This window comes from Battus philenor, unplaced genomic scaffold (genome assembly GCF_028537555.1).
Source record: "Battus philenor isolate CCGP_79_NKW_IND1 unplaced genomic scaffold, ilBatPhil1.0.hap1 SCAF_1, whole genome shotgun sequence".
NCBI classification, from domain to species: Eukaryota; Metazoa; Arthropoda; class Insecta; order Lepidoptera; family Papilionidae; genus Battus; species Battus philenor.
In genome coordinates, this window is record NW_027181661.1 from 5,161,504 (window position 1) to 5,181,760 (window position 20,257).

General features: G+C 32.9%; 1 protein-coding gene across 4 annotated transcripts in view; it reads right to left on the reverse strand.

Annotated features, from left to right (window-relative positions):
• The window catches only part of Evi5 (ecotropic viral integration site 5), a 90,771-nt gene that overhangs the window by 29,523 nt on the left and 40,991 nt on the right, over positions 1-20,257 (reverse strand). For 2 of the 4 annotated variants that reach the window (XM_068776395.1, XM_068776410.1), the window contains exons 3-4: positions 16,124-16,258; positions 9,638-9,799 (exon numbers count right to left, since the gene is read on the reverse strand). In XM_068776395.1, coding sequence (XP_068632496.1) covers positions 9,638-9,799; positions 16,124-16,258 — 297 coding nt within the window. Of the gene's footprint in view, positions 1-9,637; positions 9,800-16,123; positions 16,259-17,023; positions 17,091-20,257 lie in introns of all 4 variants that reach the window. The other 2 variants (XM_068776402.1, XM_068776418.1) reach the window with 2 other exon arrangements.

The window sequence follows — 20,257 nt, forward strand, 5'->3', positions numbered from 1 at the left end:
AGTTACGAATTGCCATTCTGTTGCAATTTTACGTAATCAGTGTCGTAAATAATACGCTTCGAGTAGCACGCCACATTAAAATTGAAGATAAAAGTAAATGTTGGCCCGGATTAAGTAAATTCACTCGGTGCTTTAGTAATGATTTTTTTAATTTGTAACATAAAGTTAAACTGTGCATTCACTCAGTGGTTACTAATCACCTGTACACAAAAGTTCAACAGTGAATTGCCAAGTTTGTCATAAACGACTTAGTGAAAGAGGTAAGACTCGAAGAAGCTAATTCACAATACAGATTTTTAAGCAAGCAATAATTACTTTAAAATTTCGAGAAAAAATAAGATAGATGAAGGATACAAAACACGACATGACATTTGAAAAACCAGAGAGTGTATACATAAATAAATAATTTTATTAATATAATAAATATCTTATTTTTAAATGTATTGTGTTTCATTTTAATAGATTAGTTTCAACGATTTATATTCCTCAATGATTTAATATTCTATCATCATACAGTCGGTCAACAACAACAACAAGGACGGTTTCTCGTGAAGTAGCAGTAGGCAAGTTACATAGTAGATGAGGCTTTACCACCACGGAGACCACGGATTGGCAAGCGCAAAGCAGAAAATCTACCGACAGACCGGACAAATTATATTATTAAGGTCGTCGCAAAACGCTGAATGTCAAATCTTCCAATCAACTTCAAAATTTTTGCAGTAGGCCTATGTCCAGTATTGGTCAAAGGCTGAATTATCAGGACGACTATGTTTTGAATAATATAATAATATTTTCTATTAATTTACATTGCGTACATAATATTTTCGGTGTAGAGAGTATAACGACGAAAGTTAGATTAGAGTTAGAGAGTGAATGATGAAGTGAATGAGTGAATGAATGAAAGTTAGAGAATGAGATTAGATTCAGAATATAGATTGGTAGAAATTTTCGATTTAAGATTTCATAATACTTGGTAAAAAAAACTCCGTATAACGTTTGATCTACTAAAATATTCTTATTGCGCCAAATGAGTTAAAAAAGATTCAGTTGCCAGTCCAAAAAGTTATTTTTACGTCGTTATGAAGTGAGTACTAAGCAGTTATAAACAAAATATGACATCTTTGCATACAGCCGCATTTGCATGAAACAGAAACGCGATCTTTAACAACAACTAGCTTCTAAGGTTAATATGTTCGGAATGGCTTCTTGCTTGAGACGATGTCGTTTATGTTTCACTAACAGTACTTTACGATTACTTATTTTCCCCAGATGTACGTGCGACATTGTTTATCGAATTACTTTCAAAACAATGTATTAACAAAGCATTATTATTATTTTGTTGTTACTGATGAGGCATAAGCCTCCTTTCAAAGAAAGCGAGAAAGAAAAAAACATAGAAGAGAAAGGAAGAAGGCAGAGTGACAAAGACAAAAAATGAGACAGATATAGAATTACAGGCAAACGAGAAGATAATATGCGCAGTATCTCCGGATTCCTGAAGTCAAGGATGTATATCAAACTGAACAAGAGCGGAGCTATTTACACGCGTTAAACTCAAGAATTATATATTAAAATGTATGGTAATTCTACCTACTAGTTAATTTGAATTCTCACACACCACTACGAGTAAAAAAGCGTGATATGTTCCTGTGGCTTCGACCGACCAATCCCAATGAAGAAATCAGTGAAATACCTCAGCACCACCTTTGACCCCAACCTCTGTACACACACTTCTCATTATGTTATTTATAATTTTTATTTCTTTTATTTCCTTTCACTACTAGGTTTTGCTCCATTTACATTTTGTAACTATGTTGTTATCTGTAGATAGACGCTCTAAATGCGACACAGTTAGTTACACTAACTGTCTCTGTTAGCAACTATTCACTGCGCTTATTTTAATGTCTTTTGTACGATATAAAAAGTAAAGATGTGATTGGGAAACTTTCTTTTTATGTTTTGGAGCTATATCTTCTGGATGTTCACGATACCCTGTCTCTGAAAAGATCACTGTGAGGTACCTTTCCACTAAAATCCTATCGATGGTCGCAACTCTGCGCGGTGTGCAGGAATTTTTTGCCGTAGTCCCTCGCGCTATGCTATTTTGCATAGCCAGCGTGAAAAACACACACTGGTATATTCAAGTTACCACTAAAAACCTCTGTTGTGTTATCACTTTGACCCGAGACAACGAGGCATCATCTGCCTTTCAGTTGCTGAAGCTACTGGCCCCTTAAACCTAAGTAAGAGGTCGAGACGTCTATTGACTGTGCCGATTTATATGTCGATTTGTTGCAACTTTTTCTTAATATTTCTAAGAACTATGGCTTGACGAAGTAGAGAGTAATAAACACTTTCCCATTATTACGGTTTGAAAGACTAAAGGTGATTCCATGCTATGTAACCTAGTGGTTAGTACCGTACATCACCGGACAATAACATGCATAGGAGATTACGTCTTCTTATTGTTATGATATGGACATCTATTTTATTCCGACATCGCTTTTCATATCTTTATTTATAATTAGAACAAAAAAAAAAACAAAACAATGTAGCAGCGTCATGACTTAATAATTTTTCGTAAGTATAACGGTATTTATCTTCGCCGATTATAAAATATAAGATGTAACGTTCTACGCTGCGCTTGTCTTCTTTCCAAAACCTCAAGTCAAAAGCGGCCAAAATTTCTACTGGCAATATGGCCTGCCCATTGCCAATTCAAATCACCAATCATATACTACTTTAGTTACTTTCGTGATGGATCAATATTCATAAAAAGAAATAAGAAATATAACCACATCATCAACATGTTAGCTGATAGACGCCGACTGCAAGGGATAGGCTCAAAATCGTCACGATAGGTTATCGTGACGAAAGGATCGGTTCCTTTCGCTGCCCATATTGAGCGACTTCCCGCGACCTTGACTATGTCATCGAGTTATAATTTTCACTCGAGAACCTTGCAGCCCTATCAGCTGATATTAACCACTTCGAGTCGACTATAGTCGACGGCCGCAGGTGAAAGCGCACAGCTGGCTCTTACCTGCCGCAACACTGAGCCCGTCTTGCTCTTTAACACTCTTGTGATGAGAGTGTTTGACATTACAAGTTGATACAGATACGCATTACGTTGACCTAATATTATTAAAATAAACTGTAACTGCAGATTTAGGTCAAAATTTCATGATTGACGAATAATGTCGACGCTCGACTGTGTATGATTTTGTGGCCGACAAGTACCATACCGAATAGGTTAAGAATATTATAAATTGTGATGCGATATTATAGCTGTGGGAGGAATGCTAACAATGGTACCGACAAGAGGTACCGTACGGACTCTATTGTACGATGAACAGATGTCCGAGTAACGGTTGATATAATGTTCGTGCAAAAAGGAAGAACCGATAACGCAATCTGCCCATCGCCATTCCGGCTCGGCCCGTGTCAGGCGTTGAAACCACTACGCATCACAGTCTTTTCGTTTAATTAGTGTTTATTGAAAAAACCAACACAATACTTATATATATATATACATTAAATATATACAATAATATATACACATATACACGGAATACCGTTTGCGAGGTTTTGTTTAGAGCGGACTACATATTATTACTAATTTTAATATACATCTTGTTTCTGATATTATAATTGATAAATGTATAGAGCAAAAAGAGAAGGAGAGATGTTTACATCACTTTTTCTGAGGAACAAGGATTGAATTGTTTGTAGGATATCTCGTATAAGGCTTAAAATCATCAAAATACAGAATAGGCTTTGTCAGCACTTTTAATACATTACATCTTGACATAATTGAGAAAAGGAAAGATACAAAAAAAAAGTACAACTGACCTTTTTGGTGTGAATATCAAACAATGTAATTTCAGAAAGTAATTTCTGGAATGCCATCCATATGTGTCGCATATGGTGATTTTAATATAATATCTTGTTTCTGGATAATTATTTTTAATCATAAAAATGCATGCATTAATACTTTGTCCGCTAGCGGTTCTATTCAGAATAATTATTTAATACCGATTTAATTGAGTGTGAAAGATTTTATATATATATTTTTTTTAATATAAAATAACTTTGCTTGCTTCTTAACTGTTATTTATCATATAATATATAACAAAGTTCGAAAGATCCTGTCGAGTTATATAGCACGTTTAATAATTCAACTTTTAGAAGTATTAATTTCTTATAAATATATTTCCATTTATATTCGTTCTTATTTTTAGTTTTTATTGTACTCGGCTATATCATCTCGATCTATATTTATTCTTAAAGATATAAGCTAGTGTTCCCGTAGTGCAATAAATCACGTTAGACTATTTGTTAAGTACACTCATACTTGTTATTGCGGTGAACAACTTTATAACTTTATCGATATATTACCACCGTATCCTGTGATTAAGAATAAATAAATATAGCAGTAATGTACTATATCGTAAATGTTAAACGATAGCGAATATACTTATGGAGTACTTAGTCGAAGAAAAACGTATACGATAACCAATGACTGCTTAAAAGATAAATCCATTATAATCAAACACAACATACAAAAAATAACATCGCTTTGATTTTCTTTTGTTGAATACGTTAATAAATGTTTCAAACGATTCGAGCGCTTTACAACAACCAAGGTCGTCGAAGTGTTGGACATCCATATATCATATGAGATATGTTCCAACTAGTTAATTCTCATTATCGCTCAGCTCATTGTCTCCGGCAATCTCTCATCTCTCACGTTATCTAGGGTTTGTCATCTTCGTTTTGGAATTTAATAATTTATTATTAGTGGGGAGGTGGGAAGATAACAACTGCGTCTCAGGTGGCCCAATTGTCAAGGATGACCTGGACGCATAGCCGCATGGCGACGGGCGACACCCGGCGATAACACTAGAAGGACCGCATTGCATAGTCAAGGCCGCTTGAACTCGCCGGCAGCGCAATACAGGTCCGTAGCGATCTTTCGGGAGTTCTATGGCTTGCAGTGGGCATCTATCGGCTGACATGATAAAGTTAACTAAATCATGTTTCTTATACCATTGAGGTACCCAATATTACAGTAACTTCGATAACCTTCAAATAAAATAAACATCGAAATAATGCGATGAATATTATTTGTGAAAATTTATTGTGTTATATCAAAGATGTTATCTTCGAATTTTTTAAAAAGATACTTTAAAATGAACGTGTTAACTTTATTAAAACAAAAAACTGTCCAAAAAGAGAAAGCTTCTGTTCGATGTATTGTTACATCCGGTTTGGTATTTAAATATCAAACCGGAAGTAACAATATATTAAAACACTGAAATTGCAGCGGTCCACGCTATACAGTTTATAGAGGCATGCACATTACTGTTACTAATTGAATATTTTTTATGTTACTTCTATTTCTAATATTGTTTTCTTTTAATATGATACGTTTCCTTATGTAATAAAATAGATGTAATATAATAACGTTAAATTAAAATAAAATGTTTTTCACAAACAAAAAATGTTTGAATAGAATATGTTTCTATACCCGATGATCGTAAAGGCATTGAGTGGGGATAATCCGAATGAGAACGTCTATTAATCGAAGAGAAAAATCCGCAATACGAGTACGCGTTTGGATCAGCTTTTGACGTGTCTATTTATTCATCGCAAAAACTGTACTTTTAAAAAATTACTTTTAATCATTAATAATTATGTACAAATTAAAAAGTAAATTACTGTTTACGACAGCCGTGTGTTGTCCCCAATTTGCAAGCATTCGTATCGCTCACTTGTACTTTATGACTGAAACAGGCTTCGCTACGATTGTACGTGAAATAAATTGAATTGAGCCTACAGACATTTAATGTAGAAAAATAAAAATAACAGTTAGTGACGTATTTACCGACAACATAGCTTAGAAAGTTGTTTCTAATTTGTAACATGATATACCCGTATCGATAACCACACGAAAAAATTGTACAGCAAATATAAATCGATATAAAGTACTAAGTAGATCTCACAGATTATGGTATCGATTTACTACAAATCTGTCTGTAATGCCGCTGACGAAGCGAAATAAACGATAGGAAACTTGTTAAAACAAATAATTTCGAGAAATAAAAACTGCTATATTCCCACAAAGCCCTTAGCGATAATTGCAAGTGCAAGTAATATACTACAACAGAACGTGGAGTGTTTTACCGCAGCGGAAAACTGAATTCTATTACAAAGATGAAGTTCTTTGTTTCTACGCTATTGTGATAATCGAGTGCTCGCGAAAACAGCGCGCAAGACTCGAGACATGGTTCGCATAATTATTTACGCTACGAGAAATGATTAAACAAAAAAATATTAAATGTTATAGTTATTTTTTTTTTTTGGAAAGGAAATATGTTTATTGTCGCTCAATGAAACATTTCATCAATGATATCCGAAACATTTTTTTCACTTTCATATTTTTATTTATTACCTGAATTAAACGTATAAATAATGACATATAAGTCATTATATCCATTTGTTAGTCGGGGGCAAAGCCCTTGAATTTTTTTGAAGAAATATTTATGTGAATTTACTTTTCTATAATGACTACGATTTACGAGCAGTGATGGCCCAGCGGTGAAGGACTGAGACTTGCAATTGTAGGTCGCAGGTTTGATACCCAGGATACAATCTAATATATAATTTACACTGTGCAATAATTACGAGTATATGGGATTGCTACTGCTCACAAACAAGTTGCCAAAGGATGCGTCTAAACGTCCTTTGTGTACAATTATACTAGACTGCTATCGTCAACCGATGGTGATTTTAATATATCCCCCTGTAGATAACTTTGGTGGTGACCTATGCCATGCAGTAGGCGTCTATGTGTTGAAAAGACGGCTAATTACGATTTCTTTCAATGTCCAATTATTGGGAGTGATTTATTATTGGTGTCAAAATTTCAAAGCGGTGAACGTCTTCGCCGTCAATTAATGTATGGTGCACTCTGTTAAAAAATCGATAGTTTCAGAAATAATAAATAACTTAATTATAATATAATAAGAAAAAGAGTCTTCATGTTTTGGATTACTACTTCGGATTAGTACTGACAGAAATTATTAGTCTATCAGATTCCAATAGAGTTTCAAAGTAATCACTTTAAAGAGGAAATTGAAAATTTATGTAAAAGCTTTAAACCTCTTTGCTGGTTGATATATAAGAAAAAAGCATAGATTAATAGCAAATCCTATTTGGTAAAAAATCGCATTTTTCGATTTTAATACAAACATGATACTTCTCTTGCGATACGTGAAAAAATGTATAGATATTCTAATCCATCACGTATATTCTTAAGGATGTTGAAGGGAAAGGGGATACGTTTCATTAATACTTTACTAATGTTAAAATATAAAGTTATATGCTGGCGCCCATTAATGAATTTGTAATATAAAGCCGCCATGTTTTAACGTTAAAGAATATACGGATTAAACCTAAAAAAGTTAGTCATAATACATATAAACTAGCAGTACTTTAACAGCCAAATCAAAAATTAACAAACGGGTTTATAAGATATGTAAAAGAAATAAGGTAAAATTGTAACACGCAATCAAAATTTAACAAACATTACAACATCATCACGACAGCAGATTGACGTCCACTGAAACGCATATGCCTTCCCCAAAGATTGCAACGATGACCGGGGTTGCGTTGCCGGAATCCAGTAAACCTCGAGACTCTGTGCTATCGGTCCACCTATTGCCCAGTGGCAGGCCTAACCTACACCGCATCTACGTGTTTGTGGGCCCTTAACAGCCTTCGGTAGCATTATCATTAGACAACTATATAAATTGAATAAGCAATTATGAGTTATAAAATGAACTTCATCTGTGACTTTATTTTTAAAAAAATTATGAATTTTTGCATCCACTTGGTAATTTTTATTCAACATCCGATTGCCGGCGGAGATGTAATACAGCATTCTGAATAGCCGGCGAAACCAAACTGTAGGAGATAAGTGCTGCAATTACAACACAATACAATGCAAATTATGGTGCTCTTAAATGCACTTTGTAGACAAAATATCTCTTATTTATTTTAAAATAGTTGTTATTTCCAGGAAAATATATATATATAAAAATATAAACCTATGTGGATATGAATTTATGAAACAACGTATCTCACTGCAGGCGTCATGCAGTCTGCTAACAAAGAGCGGAAAGGATATAATAGTATTTATTATTCTTCTATACCACCGGACGTTTGAAGAAAAAAATAGAAATAGTAATATATAAATATAAAGTATAAATACAAAAATTGCATTATTTTAGTGAACGCGCCCGTAACTTTCTGTTCAAATCTGTACGTATGACAAGATGTGTTTTTAGTGGTGTCCACAGTTAGTTGCCAGCGTTAAGATGCAGAGTAGTAAGTAATGGTAAGTTCTATGTTGCAATATCTGAATATTTAGGCTTACTCTTAATATTTAGGCTTGAAATACTTAAATATTTTACGCCAATAACAGATAATTAAATCATACGATAAGAAAGTAACCTTCTCTTTTAGAAATAAAGTAATCATTGATTCCTAAATTAGTCCTATAAGAGGACATCTATAAGAGAAACTTTGTTTCCAAACGTGAAATAAGTCCGAATTAACTCGTTAAAGATTCACATTATCGCGTCGATACAAATGAAAGTAAACATTTTGTACGACGAGGATGACAACGGAACAAGTGGCTAACTTGTTTCGTAATATATCTGGCTCATTTATATTTATTAACTTTCACTATGCGGCGCGACATTTGTATTAACATTGAATTTCTATATTTATTTCTCAAAGTTACTTTCATCCTAATGTATGGTTATAGACGTTACAATAATTAGCTAGCTCGTAACTCGAAAAAGCGCTCATCTGAAGTAGCAGTTTGTGTGCCGTTGGAACCGAAAAATTCTCAAGTAGCGACCTCGGATAGCTCTCCCCCCACCCCCAGGGCGGACCAACGACATTGTTAAGGTTGCGGGGGGTGGCTGAAGGCGGGCAGCGCAAGACCGGTCATCGTGGCGATCTTAGGGGGAGGCCTATACCTTGCAATGGGTGTCAATCAGTTGAAAATATTGACATAGACCTTGATATGGTGTAAATAAGTAGATATCAAACGATGTTTTCGTTGTACTAATATAAAATAATACATATGGGTTGAAATAAAGATTAAAAGTATTCAGTAATTACTTAAAAAAAAAACTCTGGCTCTCTTACTTACAATACAGTAAATCAAAAAAGTATAAAAATCTAAAAAGGAGAAAAGTGGAAAGAATCTCATTACTGTGTACTTTTATTTTAAAATAATATGCTAGAAAAAAGCTGGTGAACGAATTACTTCGGCGTCTGTATTAGGAATATCCGTGAAAACGATCATAAACAAACGGGAGCTATATTTTTTGTGGGATCTCAAATCATAGCGCGTATGAAACCTTCGTATTTCAAGTTGCAGGATAACTTTTGAGGGGGTCTTTTCAGCTTTATATGCCGTTTGTTTCTATGAAATTGAGTATTTATGGTATTCTATGCATGATGTAAACAAGTGATTACTAAATATGAGTCAAAGTGGATCTAAAAAATTACTGATTTCCTGAAAGATATTGAAAAGGTTCTAAAAAGAATGTGTACTTACCGGAAGTGAGTGAAACCAATGAAGTTTCTGAGCTCTTCCGGCTGTGTAGCGAGGCGCTCTTGGCGTCCGCCTCGATACGTCGGTTTTCTTCCTCCAGTTTGGCGAGCAGTTCCCGCTCTGGCGTCGAGATCTCGATATCTATGATCGGTGCCGGACGATAGTCTGCAACACCCAGGCTAAACTAGCACCAAATATCACAATATTGCTCCCTCCATCTATCTTCATAACCTATAAATTCTTATTTTTCACAGTTTTAAATAAATAACCACAAATACGACGTTTCAATTGATATCTTAAAGTTTTTACAACAATCAAACACAAGATAATTTTACATAAACCTAGTTTTTTTTAAGTGATATATATTAAATCTATTAGGGAATAACATAATTAATTTTCGCATTAATATTAAATCATAATAACGGTATTTAATTGCTACGTTATCATAAATATTATATTGCAATAAGCATATATATACTGATAAAGATTTAATTTTATGTGCTAAATTTGTATATATAAAAGTGCATTATTATCTTTTGCTTTGTGATATGTTTCAGTAAAGTGAACGGCGTAATAGGGCTTACATTATTGCGAAATCATTGTTTTATTTACAATTATGTGTAGTCAAGACACTGTAAGTGTGAAGAAGTAATTGAAAAGTGGTTTAAAAAGAATAGAACCGAATTCGTTTAAAAGTATAAACATATGCAATAACATTATTAATTCCACTGTGGCAATAATACATTCGTTTGTAATAATGTCTCTGAATTTAAGAACTTTTTTTTAAAACAACTTTGCAAAACAATCCTTTGACAGTGTAAAGATTTTTTATTTATTTAATACTTTTTTTTGTACACGTTAGAAAATATATATATAGTTGCATAATAGTAGAGAAAAAATTACATCACACGAGGCAATTTCTTCCGGACAAAGATAGTATGGAAACAGTAGAGGAAACAATAAAGCTGGGGAAAGAATTCCTTTACTACTGTAGTAAGGATTTTGTAAAGGTTTTCACAAAAAAACCCGTCTAATTTTAAGTAGGCTATTTTTAGATCAGACCGAGTTTGGAAACCTCGTAGCTTTATGTCGATAAATGGCAATACAAGGCAGGTCTACATTACTCTAGTTTCTAACAAACTGGGCTATTCTGGCCAAATAGTCACTATAATCATTTAAGGATAATAATATAAATAAATAACGCAAATGCTCATTTTACTAAGCTTTATGGCTTTTTGTAATAAATTTCGAATCTAATCTTAAATTATATTTACACATTTAATATAATTCAAAGCCCTAAATACAATGAGAATCAAAGTGTGTATATTTTTGTCGAGGGTTCATAAAATTTTCTGTGTTTGTCTCATTCGGGATGGGAATGTAAAGTCAGTAAATTGAGTGCTTATACGATAATGAAATTGTTACAAAGGATTTCAGTATTAGTGGTCAATTTAATCGCGGTAGATATTTGCGGCAAAAGCTCCGATTAAATTATTGCATTATTTATAATGGAATCATATTGCGTATTATTGTTTATACCATAAAAGTAACAGACAAGCTTCTGGCGTATGAAATACTAGCTAAAATAAAATACAATATTAAATTAACACGGAGATAAAATGTACAACTATATATGGTAACTATTCCGTGAGTCAAGCGCTATTAGGCAACTTTGCCCGCATTTGTAAATAATAATTCTTATGGACTTAAACTATTTTGTTTAGATTTCAATAATATTTGTTTATAAACTAATCCAACTCAAACTTATAATTTTTTTCGATATTGCACTCTTTGTTAACATACATTTATAAAGGGACGACTTCTTTTCGGCTTCTTTAGGTTATAAAAATTTATTCGAATCTTTATTGAAAATGATTAGAAATTTTTTTGGCATTAAGAACTTATGTTGCAAAATCGTTGGAATAGTTGTAACAAACGCTTCCCAGGTGACATCGAAGCAGTCTTTAAATGAAAGTTCATGATTGATTCCATGTTAATTGATGGAACGAGAAGCGTCTCACTGTAAGAAAATTCTGGAAAACTCCAGTAAATCAATTTTTTTATAGCATTCTACTATTTCTTTACTATGTACTATCTGTAATTTAATATAACTACTTAAATACATAAACTCATACTCGTAATGCTATTCCAATTAGAGACATCCTTTTATACATATTGCCATTACATTTTTAATTATTTTATTTTGCGTTTTTTATTCAAAAGCAACAAGGTCAGCACAAATATAAAACAGGATGGTTTCTTGTGCTATGAAAAATTAAAATTTATCAAACGTAGGGAATTTTGCCTTTAGAACAAAAAAAAATTGTAAAATTTTTATTTATTAAACAGGAAAAGTTTCATAAAGGACAAAAAAAGAATATTTTTTGTAATACTCAAGTATTTATTATTATAAAATTCGAATAGATTTTATAATTATACGATAAATATTCCGATGTAAAAATGTTTACGCTATACGATTCTTTTTTTTTTTTTTAATAAAAAGTACGTATAAATCACAGACAAAGTTTTCTATAGTATTTCAGTAAGTTTCCTTTAAAATAAAACCATCAGTGAACAAAGGAAGGTTAAACTTATTTACTAAATACTAACTAACCGTGACAAGTCTACGACAACGAAACTTCTATCCTGCTGAAAGATTATTGTCAGTTTCATAAATAAACATTACTATTTAAAATCAACGCTTAGGAGGGAGATCGTGACGTAGTTGTAAATAAAAAATTACAATAAAATTTTCTTAACAATTACGTCCATAAAAAATAAAGCTATTTTTGACACTATATTTTAATACCTATATATATCCTCTGAATAATTAGCGACTGTGTATAAAGCAGCTTTATCTAGGGCGGAATATTTCTCCAGTTAAGGGGCCTTCATTTTGTTCGAGTGGTAAGCATTCTCGTCTTTATATATATTTATTGCGTGTCTGGTCTTTCAGTGTTATTTCTATTTATTTGATAGTACTCTGGCTAAAAAAAATAAAGAATGCTTGACTTGAATGTTAAAATGAAAATTTAATGTACAAAAGGAAATTTTAACGAAACTTTTTATCGCCTATTTATCGGGATATTTTTTCTCTGCTTCAGGAGATTCGGGATCTAGCCTAAGATACAGAATTGCTTCTTGAACGATCGATTCTGTTTTAATATTTAAATGTGTAGTGCCGAAATTATACAGGATTTATTAAACTTTGATAGCGTTGAATGTTCGCTCTCGCTCTCGCTTGTTCAGATCATGTACCGCAAACAGAGTCGTATGTTCAGCAAGTTATATGTTGGAGGCTAATTGGTGCTTCGCTCTGACAAACAGTGGAGCCAAGTATCTATTGTGAGTTGTGCAGACTGGTACATTGGTATAAATTAAATGCCTAATGAGTTGACGGAGTGTGAATTAAATATGAAATTCTCTCCTATATCATTGTATACAATACAGAAATCTCTCAACTTTAACACGCAGAGCTTGGATTTCTACAAGAGTATAGCTGATTCAAATTCTCTTAAAAATATCATAGTAAAATAAAATAATCATTAGCATCTTGTAATAAAATTTTAGCGTAAAATATCTTTAACTGCAACAAACAAAACAGTTCAGATTTTTAATCGAGATTGTTGAATTTATAGTCGAAACTATTATTTTTGTGCCGGGTCGAAATAGCCTAGCCAGCATTTAAATGGTTTGAATGTTACAAGTATACAACAGCCAACAAAATATTATTGATCGGTACAATTCGTGCCACTAAAATATTTGAGTTTAATTATTTCCACTGAGGACTTGTATTTTACAAATTAAATAACTATTTACGACATTAATGACAGCTAAAGTGAAAATATAACAACCCTTGTCAAATCTCAGAACTCTACTGATTGTCATATCAAGGAAACAGTTGTAGCGGCAATAGAATTAAAAGGTCAGAGTTATTACAGTCTTCAATTTTGATTAGGTCAAGGTAATTAGGAATTCCTAACCACAGGGATACGTCATTTGTCAGATGAGTATGAAAGAAAAGATATTGGTGGATTTGGCAGGTTTTAAAATAACATCGATAAAATACTCTTAATATTCGAAAAAGAACTAATTACATCATATTATTGTTTATTTTTACAAATTATCAGCAACGGTTTTATAGACAAATCGCATAAGTTCAAATAATATTAAGTTGAGGACACGAATTTTTTTGGAATTGACTATTTAAGAAATAATAATTTTAAACACTTTGTAATATATTCATGTATATTGTCATTTATTAACAGAAATCCGACATGGTATACGTCATGACCGCAACTAAAGATTTCTACATAACTTTTGGTGATAAAGTTCAATTTAGCGCTATTTACAGCGAGTTTAAGCTTGGTCTTGGTATTAGTGTTTATCCGCGTGAGGGATAGATAGCGACTACTGAAATTAGCATAGAAGTTGTGCAACATTGACATTGTGTGGCTAACCGAGAAAATCTTGCCATTGGTATGAATCAATTTCAAAATATTCCCACAATCCTTTATACGTTAGTAAGCTTTATGGTAGATGGATATATCTTATTTTGACCGAAGCACAAACACCATCGCATTGATAGGTAAAAATACTCGTTTCTTTAATGATTCTTTAGAATAAATCTCTATAAAAATTAAGAGATCAAAAAAAATAAATAAAACGGCGGTAACCTCGATCTTTGGTCAGATAGATTATCAGCAATAATAGTCCTTAAAAAGAGCAAACAATACGAGCAGAAAGGTATTGATTCAATTGTTTAGCTGTTATGGAACAGGTTCGAAAAGATCTTTCACGCAGCGGCGTCCTTTTTTATCATGACTACGAGTCAGCGTACTAAGTCATACGAATAACGGAGCATTTGGCTGTTGCAAGAATGAAATTGTTTAGTCATTTACTTTAGTACCGACCTTGTACTGTGCTAGAAACTCTATTCCGAAAAATAAATGAAAAACTTTGTGATTCACTTTTTCATGACGATGCCACAGAAGCAGTGGCCACGATGCGCAGGTTGTCAATAAGATTATTTTTTAAAAACAAAAAAACAATAAATAGGTGTTTGTTGATATTTAATACATTTTTTGTATCTTAAAAACTTTCAGTATCACCTCTTGAATAACATGGAGCCGCTTTCACTTGCAAAATGCATTGCTGCCCGAGAGTTTTGAAGTACGTTTTGCACAGCACCTTATACTTACAAGAAGGCAATACTCACTAAGACAATAATAACACTATGTTCAAGGCGATTAAACGGAACATGGTAAATCTTTCGTACTCTTGTACGGCGGTAGACACAGGCTTTGCAATATTACCTATCTATACAGTCTTTCGCAAGGGAACTGTACAAACAGTCGCTTTAATGATGTGGTCGCTTTGACAAAAGAACAATAATGGAATGTTGCTTTAGTGCAAGATTATTATGAAAAAAAATTACATGGACGAAATTTATTGAAAGTTTAAATATAAAACTTACTGTAAATCGATGTAGTACAACAATTATTTTTATTTTACTTTACCGCGGTACTTGTATATGTAAATACTTTTAACAATGTAGTATAATAAATGTCGACCATTGGATGGAACCTTTTTTAGTGAGTTACGCCAATATTTATTGAAATTAATATTCACTTCTGGCGTTGAACTGTTTATAGCTTAAAATGGTGAAGAGAAATAAATAAATAAACTCTACCCATTTACAATGCATTTCATTTTAAGCGTATTTAATTAAATCAATAATGGATACATGATTTTACTGATAACTATAAAGAATATAGTACAATTGTGGCCAGTTCTATAATTCAAGATATATTTATATTTCAACAACGTTAGTATTAACAAAAAAAATCATCTTATTATTCCTTATCATTGTTCCTTTACATGATACTATTTTTACTATTGTCTAATTATAACTCATAAAGAAAGATTATTTTTTATAAAACAAAAACGTTAGGTATAAAAAAGAATGTACAAAATAACATTATTGAATCATCATTTCTTGCACGGAAAGACTGTTTTAATGCCACGACTAACACGGGCAAACTGCAAACACATACAGAAGCCAGGAAAGCAACGTCGAAAGCTAGAACAAGCGGTTATAAAGCATATTACGTTTATATCAAAGAAAGTATAAGCTGAAGCATTACTACAGTGTTTGAAATCGGTTAGACTGGGTGCAAATTATATTGCAAATATGTAGCTTGAATATCTAATGTTTAATACATTTCTTGACATTTATTGATATTTTAACATAGTCCGGTTATGTATCATAACTCAGGCTTGTCGGAATAAATGCTACCGCATGGGTAACGATTCACTTTCGAAAGTCCAAATTAGCACGAATGTTCGTGTAAGTAAAGATGGTGCAGTTTTGTGCACGTCGCGAGTGTATCGCATTCGTTGTTTTGTAAATGTACTTGCGAAAGTGATGCGTCTCGCCGATGCTTATCGTTGTAGTGCGATTTCATTGTTAGTCGTGTTGGAACAAACCGTCAGATGATGTTTCTGAATTATTAGAGCTCCTTTTCGGGGTAGTGCAGTCTGCTGCCTCCACGATGTCTGCGTCCACCTTCATGACGTCTGAGCTTCTGCCATTAAGATCGGAGGTCCCCTCCTCGCTCCTCTCTGTACCAGACATGTCCGGTCACGTATCGCACCGGCTACCGAGTGCCCACCGGGATCGCCAGCTACTAGACGCTTCGGTGACAAATGTGATCTAGCTTTCAAGCAGACTGGACATGGAATGTCTACTCGAGTCAGCGCAATCAACTTGCAATCGATATTTTCGAGTTAATTGAGTTTACAACATTTAACAACGCATGGGTTTTGAAATGCGGGGAATTATACTACAACTAATGCTAGGCCGCAGAGAAGGTTCATGCCGCATACGGCGCTCAGTGCGCACAACATACAAACAACAACATGACCACGTATGTTGCAATCGAAGCAGAAATGGCTATAACATGAACAGTAGACCTAGAAACGAGGCCAAGAGTCAATGTCTTAATTAATCTCTTTTTTACTCACAACAATATAATTCTAAACATTTTCTGCTTTGATTTCATATACAATTGTAGACAACAAAAGATTTGTTAAAAATGTAAAACAAAAAAGGAAAGATATTTATACTTCATTTAATTTGATTTTTCAGAATGGATTTTACAATTAATATATGCTTAATTTTAAAAAATAGGCTAATACAAGTATCACATTTTTAATTGTTTTTTTTTTTAAATTGTAGTGGGTCGTCGGGGTACAAACGACACTTTCATGGCAGTTTATAGTTGTCTTATTTAGTAATATGACGAATAGTTGCCGGTATTAATTTTCGTTATTGTATACCGATATTTTGTTTTATATACGATCAAAAATTAATTGGAGAAATCTTACCACAATTCATTTCTAATGGCTAGTTAAATATAAGACTGAGTACTAAGTAGCAATTTCAATTGAAATCCTGTAACAAAAAAAAGCATACTTACTTTAACTATTTCATAAGCGAGAATAATAAATATTAATTTATTATTATATTTATTATTACTATTATATTTTATAAAAGTAAATTAATATGTATAAAACTTATGTTTTATAAATATTAATTTATTATTATAAAACTTTATTATGGCAATATTTCTGTATTATATACTTTAATGTGTATTTGAAAATTAAGATTTGTAACAAAATACAAAATGTATTACATTTCCATTGAAAAACAATTAAAAATGCTCCGATCAACTAAAAAAAACTTTGTTTTTAAAACACATTGATAGTTAATACTTCGTTAATATCAAGCGACCTTACCTCTTATTTCTAAGTCTACAACATAAAATATGGAAAAGTTGTCGTATTTTCATTATACAGAATTAATAAAAACATAACTTTAATACTTATGTATTTAACTAATTAAATTATTTTTATCACCTTAAAAATACGACAATTCTCACTTTTGTATGGACCACAATAGACATACACAACATTTATTTTTAAACTAATTGTCCCTTACACCAACATCCAATCATTTTAAAATAAAATATAAACATAAGTCATAACCCTGGGTAACTAAAAACACGCATTCCATTTATGTGTTATCATATAAAAGGCACCACTAACATGAAGAACTTGGATTTCCGGTTACATCGCACGCGGCGGCATTGGTACCGCCTGGGTTCGACATCGGCGGGTCTTTTTTAAGTTACGCTTTGGCTGCGAGTCGTGCCGCGAGATCGCGCGAGCGAGAGCAATCGGTGCGAAGCGCGTCGCGGCCGTCTGCCAACTAAACGTTGGTCCGAGAGCGAAAGCTGCCTCGCAGACGGCTGTAGTCTGTAGCGCGCGTTGTAAGTCCCAGCCCCTCAGCGACGGTTAAAATCCGCGACTACATTGTATACAGTCCGCCTTTGCTCGGGTTAAAATACGACGACGCGTGCGACACAATAATAATAAATTAATTTGATAATATGTCATATTGAAATAATCTTCTATCTACATGTAAGACAATCTCTAGAACCTAGATTTTAAATTTGGCAGTTATTCCTTTATACAATTTTACGAAATTCTACCAACACCGTTGAGCGGTTGTTCATAAAAAAATGCACATTTGCCTCCCATAAGTATTAAACTTAGCTAGATATTTTTTGACGTGTCGAAATATCCGAACACGCATTTTAAGCAACTATATTCATAAAAGGCAGTGCAGTACACGAAGCCGAATTTAGGATAGCTCGTTATCTTAAATGTAATAAAAATTAATCAAGTAAAAAAAATATTCAGTTAAAAGTTTGTATTATTTATCAATAAAATATTTCTACGATTAACATTCTGAGTAAGTTTTTTAACGAACCTTGATTTTAAAACAGATCTAATTGTTGTATTTCACAACATAAGAAGTTAAAGTAAAACTAATTAATTTGCTCTTTTCATAACATTTATTTATTGCCTTTATAGGCAAGATAAGTTTATCTGGCTTTTTAAGCAGATCATTTTTTTTTGGATTTGTTTTAAATCATACGGTTTCAGGACATAGCATAAGCTTAAAAATACAAAAGTATAATATTTTAAGGACATTCACATCTATGTTCAAATATTCGCAAATCTAGACCTCAATACATTGATTGTTTATCTTATTGTTTTAGGTAAATAAAAAGATTAGTTCCTTTATGACATTTTTTTTATTTATAAAGAAAAATGTCAAAGATATTTGTTAACAGGAACGGAAAATATAAAAAAATCGTCTATTTCATCGTCATTTCAACCGCAGAACGTCCACCACTGGATAAAGGCATTCCCATGGATTTCAAAAAGATAGTTTCCATAAATATTTGTCCCAGATGGCGTTATCACCGCCCCCAGGTATCACAAGGGTATTAGAGTATACAGTTTAAAATAATTAACTGTCATCATACCATCCCTAGCTTCTGAAAAAAGTCTCATACCTGTTTCAGGAGATTGAGGAGTTTGGCTTCAAACCTATTTCTTTCCTCTTAAGCTCATATCTATATTCTATATCCGAACATGGAAATAGAAGCAATTTTCTAAATATTTTTATACGGGACTTATTCAGATTTGTGAGTTTAGTTATAATAAGGTTGGAAGCGGCATGAATCAAGCGTATACTCTATCGTAACAACCGTCTGTCAACCTTATGGATAAACGTCTTACACCGCGTTCGTCAGTTTGTAGTCACCCTTCAGAACTTTAAGGACCAAGTAGCTACACGGTTTGTGGTCTACCTATTCTATATTTATATTAGGAGAACCAATTCGACTCTAATTCAATTTTGACATTTTTATATGTTTTATATCAGCTCATAGGATTGCCAATGCTCACAAACAAGTTTCCAGAGGATCGGCAGCAACAACCTCTGCCTACCTTTATACCACACTTCGATCGCCAAACTGCTTGCCAAGCGTGGTGATAATGGTAAATCCTCCATAGATATCTGGCAGAAGACAATGCCTTGCAATCGGCGTATATTGGCTGACATAACGACAAAGATATCCTAATTCATCGGTATATTTCTGGAAGTACTCATAATGTATTTTAATGAACTGCTATTAGCAAATTGGACTTAAAGAAAGGTTAATTGGGTATTTTAAGTAAACAAAGATTTTCTTTTAGATTTAAATATTATTCAGCTTATTCTTAAAAGATTACTTCGTTAATTTTAATCCTATCCATGGCAACGTCGTTTTAACAAGAAATTAAGCCTACGCGTTGTAAAGGATTAAGCAGTCGTTTTTATTTATGTATATAAATCAATAGGTATGAGTTCGGTCAGTTCTTTCGGGCACTGCTGCTTAACATTTTCTGAGGGCCTTGCCCGGTCACTCCAGGTTTAGGTTAAACGCCTTTAGCCCTTTGCCACATTCAACCTGGTGCAGTTGTAAATGACAACCGAGAAACGGCAATGTCTATGACAAAGATAAGACCAAATCAAAGATTACTGTATGTTTAATCCCTAAAAATACGACTATAATATGCGAAACCGCTGTACAGCAGTGTGAATGGCGATGTAGATGGGTAAATGAGAAATATAGATCTCTTATAGATATAAAACTACCAGAATATTGTTTAGCATGTTAAAAATATTAAGAATGGTTTTTATGAAAATATACCATAGTCAAAAGG